Genomic DNA, 17533 nt, shown 5'->3' with positions numbered 1-17533 from the left:
TCACAACATGGGTTCACAAAGGGTAGGTCTTGCCTTACTAACCTGTTGTCCTTCTACACTAAAGTAATCGAGGCGGTTGACAGAGATGAAAACTATGACATATTATATCTAGATTTCAGTAAAGCGTTCGACAAAGTCCCTCATCACCGGCTATTACTAAAATTACAGGCTCACGGCGTAGATGGGAAAGTTTTGAGCTGGATCAGGGCGTGGCTTAGTGGTAGGAAGCAGAGAGTGCAAATCAATGGTAGGAAATCTGAATGGGGCAGTGTTACGAGTGGAGTCCCACAGGGGTCGGTGCTGGGTCCTCTGCTTTTTATTATTTACATCAATGACTTGGACACAGGAATCAGTAGCGATGTCAGTAAGTTCGCAGATGATACCAAGATCGGTAGAGTAATCCAATCAGACAGCGACGCTACCGTTCTCCAGGATGAGCTTGACAGACTATATGATTGGGCGAGGAAGTGGCAGATGGAATTCAATGTCGGGAAGTGTAGCATTTTGAGTGTAGGTAGGAATAACCCCTTACACAATTACTCCTTAAATGACACTCCTCTAAGCAGGTCTGGGCGGGAGAGAGACTTAGGAGTCCTAGTGAGCGCTGACCTCCGTCCTAGGGCTCAATGCATTCAGGCTAAAAATCGGGCAAACAGAGTACTAGGTTTCATCTCAAGGAGCGTGAGCAATAGGAGCGCTGAAGTCATCCTCAAACTTTACTTAGCACTAGTTCGACCTCATCTCGATTATGCAGTTCAGTTCTGGTCCCCCTATTATAGAATGGATATCAAGATGTTAGAATCTGTACAGAGGAGGATGACGAAGATGATTCAGGGAGTGAGGAACTTGCCTTATGAAGACAGGCTAAAGCAGTTAAATCTACACTCTCTAGAAAGGCGAAGGGTGCGAGGAGACTTGATCGAAGTTTATAAATGGATGAAGGGATTTAATAAAGGGGATGTCAATAAAATTTTGAGAGTGAAAGAGCCAGGTAGGACGCGTGGCAATGGTTTTAAGTTAGACAAATTCAGATTCAACAAAGACATAGGCAAGAATTGGTTCACTAATAGAGTGGTGGGCGAATGGAACAGGCTTGGGAGCCATGTTGTGGGTGCCAATACCATAGATACATTCAAGAAGAGGTTAGATAAAGCCATGGATGGTGAGGTAAGGTGGGGTTGAGTGTACAGGAGCTGCCTTGTATAGGCCAACCGGCCTCTTGCAGACTCCTTACGTTCTTATGTTCGTTCTTATGTTCTTATGTTCTTAACACAGTGTCTCTGTCCTTTGCTTGTTTGTACAAAACTTTATGTGATTCTCGACTCACTCGGCTCAGCCTTGTTGGTAAAAATGTTCTCTTCTACGCATTGTGCTGACCTGACATGTGAAGGCTTGGCTTGAGAAAATGTTGCACACTGCTTGTGATACTTTAGATAATTTATAGAAGTGCTGTTAGTTACTCCATGTTTTCATGCAGTAATAGAAAGCAACTACACCTGTTCCATTTTTTCCTTACGGAATAATGAATTTAGTTTGTGCTAAATTAGATTTTAGTAATCTTTCCATGAATGCAAGTTTGTCTGAAACATGAACAGAATGTGTATGTTATGTATATATTTGTATAAAAGTATATTTAATAATTTCTTCTTTCTCTCAGTACTTCTACCTATCTATTCATCCATCTATCTATCTATCTACCTACCTAACATGTAATTCATATTTATCTTTCCCACAAATTTAATTTAATGTTAAACAAACTGCTGGGAGTTGGTGGGGTAAAAAGTTTTTGCTCCTTGTCCAGCAGCAGCTGTCATCACATCACAAGACTATAGAAACACTTCTGAGAGGGAAGTCTGCACCAGTGTGGGTGTGAGGGGCTCACTGACTCTATCCAGCGGCTCACAGTCAGATTCCTGGAGTTCAGACATTGAGTCGTCAACGCCTTCCTCCTCCAGGGCGGAGAGGAAGGACAGGTCCGACACGCAGCTGTAGTCTCTGCAGTGGAAGGGGCGGCGGCTCCTGGGGCTGCCGAGCCTGTTGGCGTCCTCGACGACAGAAGGCAAGTTGGATATCTTCAGGGCTGACTCTGGGCAGTCATCTTCAAGGTCCGAGACAATGTTGTATTTAGACGAATGATCAAGAGTCAGGTCTTGGCATGAGTCAACAGATATATTATTTGCCAGGAGTATTTCCTCAAAGCTGCAGGGATCATCATTGTCCTCGTCAGCGTCTGGTGTGTCCCGGCTGTCTGGACCGCCCCGGGCGTCCACACTCAGCAGGGGTGTGGCAGCAGAGCCTGGAGGGATAACACACACTCAGTCAGCTCAACAGTCATGGTGTTTGTTATCATGGAGCTGGAACTAGTAGTGATAGCTAGTAGTGCTGTAACTGCTTGAATATCATTGGTGGAAGTAGCAGCAGCAGCAGCAGTAGTAGGAGTATAATAAAACCAGATTGGCGAGCCTGTTTTGGCGTTGGCTCCCGCGGGTCCTTTCCTCCCCTCTGCTCTGCCACACAATCCCAACACCTATATTTTCCTTTCATATGCTAGCTATAGCTAACATAAGGGAGGAAGAGATAGGTGTTGCAACTGTGTGGCAGAGCAGACAGGAGGAAAGGACCCGCAGGAGCCAACACCACAACACTCGCCAATTTGGTTTCACTATAGTGGCAGTAGTAGTAGTAATAATAAAAACAGTTCAACAGCATGGTCTCAGTAAGTCCCATGCAATATTTGGCACCAACAGATTTACCAGCAAAAGGGTTTTCCGCAAATTTCCAGTAGATTGCCAACAAATTTTCAATGCTTGCTTGCATGATAACCAATGTTACGGGTGAACCGCTCCATGGGTGTGGCGAGGTACACTCTACGGGAACAGTCTACCATGTTTACATTACTCACCGGCTCCCACGGTGGACAGTGCCGCCACTCAAGGGCCTCGGCACATCACAACCCTTGCTCATACACTTTGATCTGCTTCAATAAGTCGCTCCCTCAATGGCCAAAAGAATTATGTGTCCATCACGTGACAAGGTTGAAGTACATGTTTATATTTGGTTCTCTCCTCTGCTGCACCTCTCAAATATCCTACATCACCATACTAGTCATGTGTTGACAGGATGAGTGGTGAGCTGCTACTCACTCTTCCTGCCGTGGTGAGCTCCTTCCCTCACACACACTCACTCCTCCTTGCTCCTCTGCTGTACATCTCTGCCTGCATCACATTATTAATTTTCATATATATCTATTCATTTATTTTTTGTTTTACCGAATTTTGACAAGCATTATGCGAGTTCTACAATCAGTTCTAAGTCTGTTTATCTTGTATAAGAGGTGAGCTGTGACAAATATCATAGTGATGTGTGGCACGAGAGCATGTGTGATTGACAGGCCATTGTCATGAGTCATAGAGAAACCCAGCCAATCAGGAGAGGCCTGACATATATATTGCCAGGCACCAGAGAATCACTTCATTTGAAGAGACTACTGAGGCGCCCCACAAGGGCAGATTTGGTGCCAACATTTTTTATATATATTCATGACACAAATTACAGTATAGGAGAAGAAAGCTGCTTAAACCTGATTGTAGATGCAATTACTCAAAGAAAATAACATCCACAAACACACAAAAAGTCTCACATGGCAGCAGTGGCGTTCCCTCCATGGGGTTGTCTCCGTGGAAGAGGGAGGTGCCCTGGCTCAGCATCAGCAAGTCTGGCGGGGCGGCTGTGGCCCCCTCGCTGCTGCAGCCCACCAGCGTGTGTGGGCCGCGCATGTCATAGTCATCCCAGTGGTAGCCTAGGATTTAGGAAACACAGACATATATTACCAGGCTTTCTGACACTGAGCCACATGTGGGTTTGTTGAGACAGATCCACATTCCTCAGCCTTCAGTGTATGTCAGTGTATTCACAGCGTGCTATAAAGATTTCTACGTGACAGTCCCAGACCCATGATGCTGCAAGAGCTTTCTCCACATGCATCACAAGATGGTGAATATGATGTATGGGATACCATGCAAAAAAAATATTAATCTAATACAGACTATTACACTTAAAGTTGCAACACCTCATTTAGCCTAATTCTCCTGCAGACTTTTATGACTTTTGTAAAACACACAAAAGGAGGAAATTATATTACTACTAAAGTATGGGTAGGTACCTTTCTTCTTCTGCTGGCTCGGTGCTGCGTGCAAGGGAGACAGAAGACACGTGAGTGGTCATGTCCCAGAGGCTTATATTTACAATGTGCATTCTCCTTCTCTCAACCTGGGAAACTTACTTAAAATTACAGAGCAAATTTATTATTATAGATGAGGTTCAAAATATATATATATATATATATATATATATATATATATATATATATATATATATATATATATATATATATATATATATATATATATATATATATATATATATATATATATATATATATATATATATATATATATCTATATATATATATATATATATATGACCTGACGCCTGCCCTCTCTCTGCACCCGCCAGGATATAAATAGAAGTTTGTTATTCCTGAGGGTAAAGTCTTGTATTACTGCAACCAGACTATCTCTGTTGCTACCACTGAATTATCAATTATTGTACCTGTTGCTCCCTGAGCTAGCTTCGGCTAAGGCTTTAGGCTTATCAAATAGCCTTGGGCTATTTCAGAGGCATTGTCGAAACCTCCACAAAGAGTGAGAGTTAGTCTCATCTCAAAGGCCAAAGTGTACTCATCTCCTGAGGGTTCGGCTAGCAGCAACAACAACTCTCACGTCATCAGCCGAGTCAGTGAGTCAGTAACCACTTACAAAGTGACCAGTGAACTATAGGAGGTGAACAATACTATTTTTTCTCATATCTCATCATTTCTGTGTCCATCTTATCTTTCCATTCATCAGTGATTATCATCCATTTATTCATTGGTGGTGGTTATTATTATCTATTATTATTGTGTGTCATTGTGTGGGTTTCTTGTGTTTTCTTTTTCTCATTGTTATCTGTGTGTCATTTTGTCTTTGGTTTAATCTTCGTTTTGGTATATTATCTTGTTATGCTTAATGACCTTCACACCATTTACTTGATTTAAACGACCATAAGGTCTTAAGAGCAAGTAACGTAATTACTCTCACTTGCTACAGGTGTTGTTAATATTGTTGTTTCTTACTTATACATTAAATTTATGTTAAGGACTATCTTCGTATTTTCATCACCTCATTTAATGTTCGGGTAACCAGTTTCTTAAATTATCACCCTAGACAAAACTACTGTGTCGCTCGTAACATTATTGGGGGCCTGTCCGGGAGCATATGTAGTGGATTATTATAACTAATTCATTGTTATTTTCCACCACTTCATCTTCGCTAATCATTTATTGTTTCATGTATGTTCGTTCACCCCTAGTATCACTCCTATTACTTTTGTAATCACTGTGTCACTGTGTTTGTTGGTGCTGTTTCATGTGCAACGTGATTGAGTGTAGGGATTGACTGTGCCTTTAATAACTAACCACGCAAAGGCTAGCGTGGAGACTTTATCAGTTCCTCATACTCTTAATTACGTTTTGCTCTGTTCGAATCTTTCCTGTGAGACACTTTCTCCCCATAGCCTACGAGACTCATTTTCTTTAGGAACCACTGACGTTCCGAATCAATTCAATACTTCACTCGACTCATAACTTGACCAGCTCAAACTCAAACGAGTACTTAATGCCAGATCCTGTTTGCAGATGTGGGTATTGCATTCTCTGGTCATTCTCCACTGGCTCGTTATCTTCGTCGAAGTGTTATCTCTTCAGGGGTCGCTCCCCTATCAATTAATCTCATGCCAGGATTGTGAACTAGTTAATAGTTCAGGAGATTACTGTGTCACATTCCAAGCATCACTTTTAACCATTGGTGGTTACTAACAACTTTCGTACAACCGTTAAATCGACTTGTACATCAATCAAAATGGTGTTCAACGTAGAAGAGTTTGTCGGTAATCCCTCTGTGGAGGAACTTAAAACAGCAACTGTAACTGTGGAACAACTTAAATATATTGCTACAAACTATAATATTCCCTTCAGTAGTCAAACGAGAAAACCCGAGTTGATGTCCCTAATTCTAGCTCATCTGGGTGACCCTGAGGAGGAGGCTGGCCACCTCATGGAAAGCCCTACCTCTTTGGGTTCTGCAAACCCCGCAATCGCCCTAGAGATAGAGAGGGTGAAAATGCAGGCACTCCAGATGAAGCTAGAATATGAAAAAGAAGCAAAAGCACTTGAAAGGGAAGAGAAAGCACTTGAACGCGTACGAGATGAAGAAAGTAAAGCACGTGAAAGGGAAGAGAAAGCACGTGAACGTGAACATCAACTCAGCGTGCTTCAGCTGCAGTCCTCAAACGGGGGGACTCGAACCCCTAATAGGTTGCAGATAACCAAATTTCTTCCTCTTATGCCTCAATTCTCGGATTACGATCCAGAAGCATTCTTTCGGGAATTCGAATCCTCTGCCATTCACTTCGATCTACCTAAGGAGGACTGGACATGGCTAGTCAAGCCCAAACTCAACGGTAAGGCCTTGGCAGTCCTAGACAATATCGAAGACAACTCAGATTACGAGGTAGTAAAAAGCGCTATTTTAGCAGCTTATGCAGTCACCACAGAGAGATATCGACAAACCTTCCGCAACATGAACAAGACATCTGGTCAAACATACTTGGAGTTTGCATCAGAGAAACTCCGAGCTTTGAGACACTGGCTTAAGTCGGCAGCTGTAACCACATATGACGATCTGGTAAACCTTGTAGCTCTAGAGGACTTGAAATGTAGATACCTTCCTCAATCATGTTGCACATCACTGATAAGGATGAGACTGAACTCTTAACAGCCGCCAAATTGGCGGATGTCTTTTCACTAATACATCGCTCTATGCCCTCAGGAGACAAGAAACTTCAGCCTGTGGGTAAGTCAGGTGCAAGCTATAGCAAGGATGTAAAACCCGCAGAGAGTAGTGGTAGTGCCAAGTCTTTTCTCTCTTGCAGTTTTTGTAGAAAGGTGGGCCATCTCATAAAGAATTGTCCTGATCCTAGGTGTAAAGTAGCAAAGACCTCTACATTCTCTAAACCAGTCGCCTCTCTCAACACTCCTTCAGTACTTCCTCCCACTGACCCTTTTCAACCCTTCAGGTCTCAAGGTACTGTGGCTCTCAACACGGACTCTGAAGGGCACCCTCTCCAGATTATGCGGGATACTGCCTCTGCCCAATCTATCATTTTAAAATCCGCTCTTCCAGGGATTGAGCAGCAGTACACGGGGGAGAAGGTACTCCTTAAATATTTTCATCAAACCTTTCCCATACCTCTGGCTAGGGTGCACTTAAACTGTCCGTTGGTTGTGGGAGCAGTTACCATTGCTGTCAGTGAGGATAATTCTCTACCTATCCCTAATGCTAATTTCCTGTTGGCTAATGATCTGGCTGGGGGACTAGTCGTTCCACCTATCCTAACTAATGTCTCCCCATTGCATTACAACCCTACAGCTGACATGGAAAAGGAGCAGCCTAACATTTTTCCTGAATGTGCAGTCACTCGAGCACAGTCTGTTGCCGCTGCTCCAGAGCCACCTCAGCCCTTACCAACCACCCTCCATCCTACGCCTCACGTTGGGGTTGGTAAGGTATTCACTGACCACTTACTTGCTGAGGCTCAAAAGACGATACCACCCTGTCTCGATTTCATACCCAAGCTATACCTAAAGACCAGATCACTTCCTCACCTTCTTTCTATTACCAGGATAAAATTCTTATGAGATTGTATAAACCACCTCAACTTTTAGATGATGCCACTTGGGCTGAGCTCCATCAAGTAGTCCTACCCGTCACCTTAAGAGAGCCAGTGATGGAGATCGCTCATGGGAACCTAGCCGGCCATCATGGGATCAGGAAAACTTGTGAGAAGCTACTTAATGAGTTTTATTGGCCCGGTCTTAGGAAGGATGTTGCCTCATTTGTTAATTCTTGCCACACTTGCCAGGTAATGGGAAACCCAACCAGAATATCCTCCTTATCCTCTTCAGCCCATCCAGGTGCCTGAAGAACCATTCTCAAAATCATCATCATTGACATCGTGGGCCCATTACCCAAAACAAAGAAAGGTAACCAATACATCCTCACTGTCATGTGCCCTACCACCCGTTACCCAGAAGGTTTCCCTATCAAAACATCTCTGCCAAAACTGTTGTATCCAAACTTACACACTTGTTTACCACTTTTGGCATCCCCAGGGAGATTCAGAGTGACCGTGGCACTAATTTCACGAGCGATCTCTTCACGGCAGTTCTCACCGAGCTTGGCATCACACAAACTTTATCTACGGCGTACCATCCACAGTCACAGGGAGCTTTAGAAAGATGTCACCAAACACTGAAGGCTCTTCTTCGTAAATTTTGTCACGATCAGGACCAGGACTGGGACGAGGCTCTACCTTACGTCCTGTTTGCCATAAGAGAGACCCCTAACGAGTCCCTTGGAGTCTCCCCCTTTGAGTTACTGTATGGCCATAAGGTAAGAGGTCCCCTTAAAGTCATCAAGGACCAATTGCTTAATAACACCTCAAGCAAACTTGTCACTGTCACCCAGTATTTAGTTAAACTTAAAGACACACTAACCAAAGTTCGCTCCTTTGCCCGTGACAACCTCAAACAAACTCAAAGAGGACATGAAGAAACACTTTGACACTAGAGCTAAAGTTAGGGAGTTCAAACCAGGTGATAAAGTCCTTGCCTTTATTCCAGTCCCAGGATCACCCCTGCAAACTAAATACCATGGTCCCTATACAATCAATGAGAAGATCAGTGAACAAAATTACATTATAGACACTCCTAACCGCCGGAAAAGTACCCAGAAAATACACATTAACTTACTTAAATTATATAAAACTAGAGCTGGCCTTGCACCTGGCTCACCAGAGAGACCTGTATGTTCTATTTCGTTAGAAACCACCACCACTCATGCAGAAGGGACAAATAATTCATCCATATTATGTAACCCATCTAATTACCTGTCCCATCAGATTCTCTCATCCTCTCAATCAAAAGACATCCTATCCATCCTTCACCAGTTTAATGTGTTCAATGATCATCCAAACCTGTGTAACCTCACCTCTCATGACGTCAAGCTCCTCCCCGGCACCTCTCCTCTTCGTCACCCTCCATATCGCATAAGCCCCAGGAAACGTGACCAGATGAGGCAAGAGGTGGACTATCTACTCGAGCAGGGGCTGGCGAAACCCAGCCAGTCTCCTTGGGTGTCACCTTGTCTACTCGTCCCCAAGGAAGATGGACAGCTGCGTCTCTGCACCGACTACCGCAGGGTCAACGCTGTGACAGTCCCAGACGCCTACCCCCTGCCACGGATAGACGACTTGATCGATGAGGTGGGAAGGTCCCAGTATATAACAAAGCTGGATTTATTGAAGGGCTATTATCAAATTCCCCTCACAGAGAGAGCACAAGAGATATCCGCTTTCATCACTCCCTTTGGGCTCTACCAATATAATGTAATGCCTTTTGGGATGAGGAATGCCCCTTCAACCTTCCAGAGAGCCATGGATTATCTGTTACAGGATCTTATTGGAGTGTCCGTTTACCTAGACGACATTCTAATTTTTACAGAGCATTGGGAGCAGCACCTTACGAGACTCAGGGATGTGCTGACAAGGCTGCAGGCAGCCCACTTCACCGTGAAGCTGGCTAAGACTACCTTCGGCCGAGCAACGGTGACGTACCTGGGCCACGTGGTGGGCAATGGCAGAGTACGACCCAAGGAAGCCAACATCTCTGCCATCCTTGAATACCCTGCCCCCACTACTCGGAAGGCCCTGCGGCGCTTTCTGGGCATGGCAGGGTATTACAGGAGGTTCTGCCCTAACTTCGCGGCCGCCACTGTCCCTCTCACACGGCTCACGAGTGGAGCCGTACACTACTTGTGGACAGAGGATGGCCAGGCCGCCTTCGACCAACTCAAGAACTTCCTGGCCCAGGGTCCTGTACTCATCGACCCAGACTTCACTCAGCCCTTTGCCCTGCAGACTGATGCCAGTGATGCCGCTCTTGGTGCTGTATTACTGCAGGAGGTGGAGGGTATCCTTCATCCAGTGGCGTACCACTCCAGCAAACTTAATATCCACCAGAGAAGATACAGCACCATTGAGAAAGAGCTCCTGGCCATCGTCTCAGCAATCCAGAAATTCGAATGCTACATACAGCCTGCTCAAGAACCACTCCAAGTCTACACAGACCACAATCCATTGGCCTTCCTCAATCGCAGCAAGTTTACCAATCAGCGACTTCTCAGATGGTCCCTGTTTCTCCAGCCCTACAACCTGAATGTCAACCACTTAAAAGGGAGGGAGAACATCATCGCCGACGCCCTCTCTCGCATCTAAAAACGCGACGTGACCAGAAGTCAACCACTCCGACTCCCCTGGGCAACACCGGCTACCTACAACTCCACATCAACCCAGTGGTGTCGTCTTCAGGGGGGAGGTATTACTGCAACCAGACTATCTCTGTTGCTAACTACTGAATTATCAATTATTGTACCTGTTGCTCCCTGAGCTAGCTTCGGCTAAGGCTTTAGGCTTATCAAATAGCCTTGGGCTATTTCAGAGGCATTGTCGAAACCTCCACAAAGTGTGAGAGTTAGTCTCATCTCAAAGGCCAAAGTGTACTCATCTCCTGAGGGTTCGGCTAGCAGCAACAACAACTCTCACGTCATCAGCCGAGTCAGTGAGTCAGTAACCACTTACAAAGTGACCAGTGAACTATAGGAGGTGAACAATACTATTTTCTCATATCTCATCATTTCTGTGTCCATCTTATCTTTTCATTCATCCATTCATCAGTGATTATCATCCATTTATTCATTGGTGGTGGTTATTATTATCTATTATTATTGTGTGTCATTGTGTGGGTTTCTTGTGTTTTCTTTTTCTCATTGTTATCTGTGTGTCATTTTGTCTTTGGTTTAATCTTCGTTTTGGTATATTATCTTGTTATGCTTAATGACCTTCACACCATTTACTTGATTTAAACGACCATAAGGTCTTAAGAGCAAGTAACGTAATTACTCTCACTTGCTACAGGTGTTGTTAATATTGTTGTTTCTTACTTATACATTAAATTTATGTTAAGGACTATCTTCGTATTTTCATCACCTCATTTAATGTTCGGGTAACCAGTTTCTTAAATTATCACCCTAGACAAAACTACTGTGTCGCTCGTAACAATATATATAGATTATTTCATAGGTATTTTGTATACATATTTTTATACGCATGTACATTATTTAATGTGTGTTTTGTATATATATTTTTATGCAAATTTACTTTATTTTATGTGCCTTTTTGTACATATATTTTTATAGAAATTTGTGTTATTTTATTTGTATTTTCTTGTTTTCTAATACAAATTTACATTATTTTATTCGTATTTTGTTTATTTATTTTGATACGAATTACATTATTATATGTGTATTTTGTAAAAAAAAAAATTACGTATTTACATTATTTAATGAGTATTTTGTATATATATTTTATACAGATTCACTTTATTATATGTGTATTTTTAAAATATTTTGATACAAATTTACATTATTTTATGTACTTTGTATGTATATTTCAATTCAAATTTAGCTTATTTTAAGTGTATTTTGTATATCTATTTTCATACAAATTTAACTACTTTTGTGTATTTTTGTGTATAGTTTTCAACAGATTTACATTATTTAATGTGTATTTTGTATATTTATATTTATACAAATACACATTCTTTTATTGGTATTTTGTTTATTTATTATGATACGAATTTACATTATTTTATGTGTATTTTGTATACATTTTTTTATACGTATTTACTTAATTTTATGTGTATTTTGTATATATATTTTTATAGAAATCTACCTTATTTCATGTGCATTCGTATATATATTTTGAAACAAATTTACATTGTTTATATGTATTTTGCATATCTATTTTTGTGTATTCTGTATTTATTTTTGTTATACATATTTACATTATTTAATGTTTATTTTGTTTATATATTTTATTCAAATTTACGTTATTTTTATGTGTATTTGTTTATATATTTTCAAACAAATTTACTTTATTTATGAGTATTTTGTATATGTATTTCAATACAAATTTTCCTAATTTTATGTGTATTTTGCATATCTATTTTCAAACAAATTTAATTTATTTTTGTGTATTTTTTAATATATTTTCACACAAATTTTAGTTCTTTTATATGCATTTTGTATATATATTTTCCTAAAAATATACATTCTTTTATTGTAATTTTGTTCATTTATTTTCATACGAATTTACATTATTTTATGTGTATTTTGTATATATAATTTTCTACTTATTTTAATTATTTTATGTGTATTTTGTATATACATTTTCATAAAAATTTACGTTATTTTATTTTGTGTATTCGTATATATTTTGATACAAATTTTATACAAATTCATGTTATTTTATGTTTATTTGTATATATATTTTCATACAAATTTATATTATTTTATGTGCATTTCTACATTTATTTCATAATTAATTTACCTTTTTTTATGTTTATTTTGTATATTTATTTCATTAAATTTAAAATTATTTTATGTGTATATTTGTAATTGTATTTAGGTTATTTTATATTTATTTTCTTTATATATTTACATTCAAAATTACAATATTTTATTGGTATTTTCTTAATTTAATTCGATACGAATTTAGATTATTTCATAGGTATTTTGTATAAATATTTTTATACTCATTTACATTATCTAATGTGTGTTTTGTATATCTATTTTTATGCAAATTTATTTTATGTGCATTTCTGTACATATATTTTTATAGAAATTTACGTTATTTTATGTGTATTTTGTATATGTTTTCTCATACAAATTTACATTATTTTATTGGTATTTTGTTTATTTATTTTCATACGAATTACATGATTATATGTGTATTTTGTATATATATTTTTTTATACGCATTTACACTCTTTAATGTGTATTTTGTTTATATATTTTTATACAAATTTACGTTATTATATGTGTATTTGTATAAATATTTTGAGACAAATTTGCTTTATTTTATGTATTTTGTATATATATTTCAATTCAAATTTAGCTTATTTTGTGTGAATTTTATATATCTATTTCCATACAAATTTATTTATTTCTGTGTATTTATGTATATAGTATTATATAAATTTACGTTATTTTATGCGTATTTTTTATATTTATATTTATACAAATACATTGGTATTTTGTTTATTTATTTTGATACGAATTTGCATTATTTTATATGTATTTTGTATACATTTTTTTTATTCGTATTTAATTCATTTTATGTGTATTTTGTATATATATTTTCATAGAAATCTACGTTATTATATGTGTATTCGTATATAAATTTTGAGACAAATTTACATTGTTTTATATGTATTTTGCATATCTATTTCAATACAAATTTAAATTAGTGTATGTGTATTGCGTATAATTATTTTAATACAAATTTAAATTTCTTATGTGTATTTTGGTATATATATTTTTATAAAAAAATGCGTTATTTTATGGGTATTTTTCTTCTTTATTTTCATACAAATTTACATTATTTTATTAATATTCTGTGTATTTATTTTGATACGATTTTACAATATTCTATTTGTGTTTTCTATATATTTTTTATACATATTTACATTATTTAGTTTGTATTTTGTATATATATTTTATACAAATTTACGTTATTTTAAGTGTATTTGTTTATGTATTTTCATTCAAATTTACATTATTTTATGTGTATTTTATATAGGTATTTCAACACAAATTTACCTAATTTTATGTGTATTTTGTATATTTATTTTCATATAAGTTTAAATTATTTTTGTGTATTTTTGTATATATTTTTATACAAATTTAGGTTATTTTATGTATATTTTGTATATCTATTTTCATACAAGTACACATTCTTTTATCGATATTATGTTTAATTATTTTGACGCGAATTTACATTATTTAATGTGTATTTTGTATATATATTTTTATACGTATTTACATCCTTTCATGTGTATTTTGTATATATATTTTATACAAATGTACGTTATTTTATGTGTATTTGTTTTCATTTCATACAAATTTACATTATTTTATGTGTATTTTGTACATGTATTTAAATACAAATTTAACTAATAATATATTTATTTTGTATATCTATTTTCATACAAATTTAAATTATTTTTTTGTTTTTTTTTAATATATTTTTATACAAATTTTCGCTATTTTATTTGTATTTTGTATATTTATTTTCCAACAAATATACGTTCTTTTATCGGAATTTTGTATATTTATTTTGATACGAATTTACATTAATTTAGGGGTAGTTGGTATATATATTTTTATACTTATTTACATCATTATATATGTATTTTGTATGCATATTTTCATAGAAATTTACTCTATTTTAGGTGTATTCGTATATATCTTTTGATACAAATTTACATTATTTATGTGTATTTTGCATATCTATTTTGATATAAATTTACTTTATTGTATGTGCATTTTTTATATTTATTTTAATACAAATTTAATTATTTTATGTGTATTTTTGTATATTTATTTTTACTACATTTACATTATTGATATTCTGTTTTTTTTTTATACGATTTAACATTATTCTATGTGTATTTTGTATATATATTTTTTTATACTTATTTACATTATTTAATGTTGATTTTGTATATATATTTTATCCAAATTTACGTTATTTTATGTGTATTTCTTTATATATTTTCATTCAAATATACATTATTTTATGTGTATTTTGTATATGTAATTCAATACAAATTTGCCTAATTATATGTATATTTTGCATATCTATTTTCAAACTAATTTAACTTATTTTTGTGTATTTTTGTATATATTTTTATACAAATTTTAGCTATTTTACTTGTATTTTGTATATATATTTTCTTACAAATATACATTCTTTTATTGGAATTTTGTCTATTTATTTTGATACGAATTTACATTATTTTATGTGTGTTTTGTATATATATACTTTTCTACGTATTTAAATTATTTTATGTGTATTTTGTATATCATAAAAATTTACGTTATTTTCTTGTGTGTATTCCTATATATTTTGATACAAATTTTATACAAATTCATGTTATTTAAGTGTATTTGTATAAATATTTTCATACAAATTTAGATGTGTATTTTGTATAATTTTTTTTATACGTATTTACTTAATTTTATGTGTATTTTGTATATATATATTTTTATAGAAATCTACTTTATTTTGTGTATTCCTATATATATTTTCAAACAAATATTTCAATTCAAATTTACCTTAATGAATATGCATTTTGTATATTTATTTTAATACAAATTTAAATATTTTATGTGTATTTTGGTATATATATATTTTCTAAAAAATGCGTTCATTTATGGGTATTTTCCATCTTTATTTTCATACAATTTTACATTATAATATTTATATTCTGTGTATTTATTTTGATACGATTTTACCCTATTCTATTTATGTTTTGTATATATTTTTTTCATTCATATTTGCATTATTTAATGTGTATTTTGTATATATATTTTTTACAAATTTACGTTATTTAAAGTGTATTTGTTTATATATTTTCATTCAAATTTACATAATTTTATTTGTATTTTGTATATGTATTTCAATACAAATTTACCTAATTTTATGTGTATTTTGTATATTTATTTTCATTCAAATTTAAATTATTTTTGTGTATTTTTTTATGCATTTTTTTATTTTAATTTTATAGAAAACTACTTTTCTTTATGTGTATTCGTATATATATTTTGAAATAAATTTACCTTGTTTTATGTGTGTTTTGCATATCTATTTCCATACAAATTTAACATATTGTTTGTTCATTTTGTATATTAATTTTAATACAAATTTAATTATTCAATGTGTATTTTTGTATATGTATTTTTATAAAAATATGCTTTATTTTATGGGTATTCTGCATCTTTATTTTCATACAAATTTACTTTATTTTATTGACATTCTCTGTATTTATTTTGATACAATTTTACATTATTCCACGTGTATTTTGTATATATATTTTATAAAAATTTAAGCTAAATTTGAATTGAAATATATATACAAAATACATAAAAATAATATAAATTTGATTCAAAATATTTATACAAATACACATATAATAACGTAAATTTCTTTAAAAATATATAAACAAAATACACATTAAATAAAGTAAATACGTATAAAAAAATACGTACAAAATACACATATAATCATGTAATTTGTATCAAAATAAATAAACAAAATACCAATTAAATAATGTAAAATTGTGTGAGAAAACATATACAAAATACACATAAAATAACGCAAATTTCTATAAAAATATATGTACAAAAATGCACATAAAATAAAGTAAATTTGCATAAAAATATATATGCAAAACACTCATTAGATAATGTAAATGAGTAAAAAAATATGTATATAAAATACCTATGAAATAATCTAAATTCGTATCGAATTAAATTAAGAAAATACCAATAAAATAATGTAATTTTGGATGAAAATATATATAGAAAATATATATAAAATAACCTAAATACAAATACAAATATACACATAAAATATTTTAAAATTAAATGAAATACATAAAAAAAATAAACATAAAATAAGGTAAATTTGTAATGAAATATATATAAAAATAAACATAAAATAATATAAATTTGTATGAAAATATATATACAAATACACATAAAATAGCATGAATTTGTATAAAATTTGTATCAAAATATATACGAATACACACAATAAAATAACGTAATTTTTTATGAAAATATATATACATAATACACATAAAATAATGTAAATACGTAGAAAAATATATATACAAAATACACATAAAATAATGTAAATTTGTATGAAAATGTATATACAAAATACACATTAAATAATGTAAATATGTATAAAAAAATATATACAAAATACACATAGAATAATGTAAAATTGTATCAAAATAATTGCACAGAATATCAATAAAATACTATAAATCTGTAACAAAGATGTATACAAAATACCCATAAAATAATGTAAATTTAAAAAAAATATATACAAAATACACATAAAATATTTGAATTAGTATTAAAATAAATATACAAAATGCACATCCTATAAGTTAAATTTGTATAGAAATAGATATACATAATACATATAAATACAATCAAATTTTTTTCAAATATATATACGAATACACATAAAATAACGTAGATTTCTATGAAAATATATATACAAAATACACATAAATGATGTAAATACGTATAAAAATATATACAAAATACATAAAATAATGTAAACTCGTATCAAAATAAATAAACAAAATACTAATAAAGAATGTATATTGTATAAATATAAATATAAATACAAATAAAATAACGTAGATTTATATGAAACTAAATGCAAAAATACACAAAAG

General features: G+C 34.1%; 1 protein-coding gene across 2 annotated transcripts; it reads right to left on the bottom strand.

The window, feature by feature from the left end:
- Positions 1–961: 961 nt before the first annotated feature.
- LOC126988102 (uncharacterized) lies at positions 962–4259 on the bottom strand. Of its 2 annotated transcripts, XM_050845909.1 has the most exons (3): positions 4163–4259; positions 3641–3799; positions 962–2296 (listed from the first exon to the last, which is right to left on the bottom strand). In XM_050845909.1, the coding sequence occupies exons 2-3, from the start codon at positions 3774–3776 to the stop codon at positions 1827–1829; spliced, it is 606 nt and encodes a 201-aa protein (XP_050701866.1). In that variant the 5' UTR covers positions 3777–3799; positions 4163–4259; the 3' UTR covers positions 962–1826. The 2 variants fall into 2 exon arrangements, with proteins under 2 accessions (XP_050701866.1, XP_050701865.1); XM_050845908.1 differs by lacking the exon at positions 4163–4259 and having other exon boundaries at positions 3641–4155.
- Between the last annotated feature and the right edge of the window lie 13274 nt (positions 4260–17533).

The sequence above is a fragment of the Eriocheir sinensis genome, chromosome 68, assembly GCF_024679095.1.
Source record: "Eriocheir sinensis breed Jianghai 21 chromosome 68, ASM2467909v1, whole genome shotgun sequence".
Lineage (NCBI taxonomy): Eukaryota > Metazoa > Arthropoda > Malacostraca > Decapoda > Varunidae > Eriocheir > Eriocheir sinensis.
The sequence above is the reverse complement of the archived record's forward strand: the minus strand, read 5'-3'. Positions and strand labels throughout refer to the sequence as shown.

What these genes read in the sequence shown, in the direction of transcription:
- LOC126988102 (XM_050845909.1), bottom strand. Translation starts at nt 3,776, where the DNA reads ATGCGCGGCCCACACACGCTGGTGGGCTGCAGCAGCGAGGGGGCCACA. An exon ending in GGGAACGCCACTGCTGCCAT is followed by an intron (nt 2,297 to 3,640) that starts GTGAGACTTTTT and finishes TTATCCCTCCAG; the next exon opens with GCTCTGCTGCCACACCCCTG.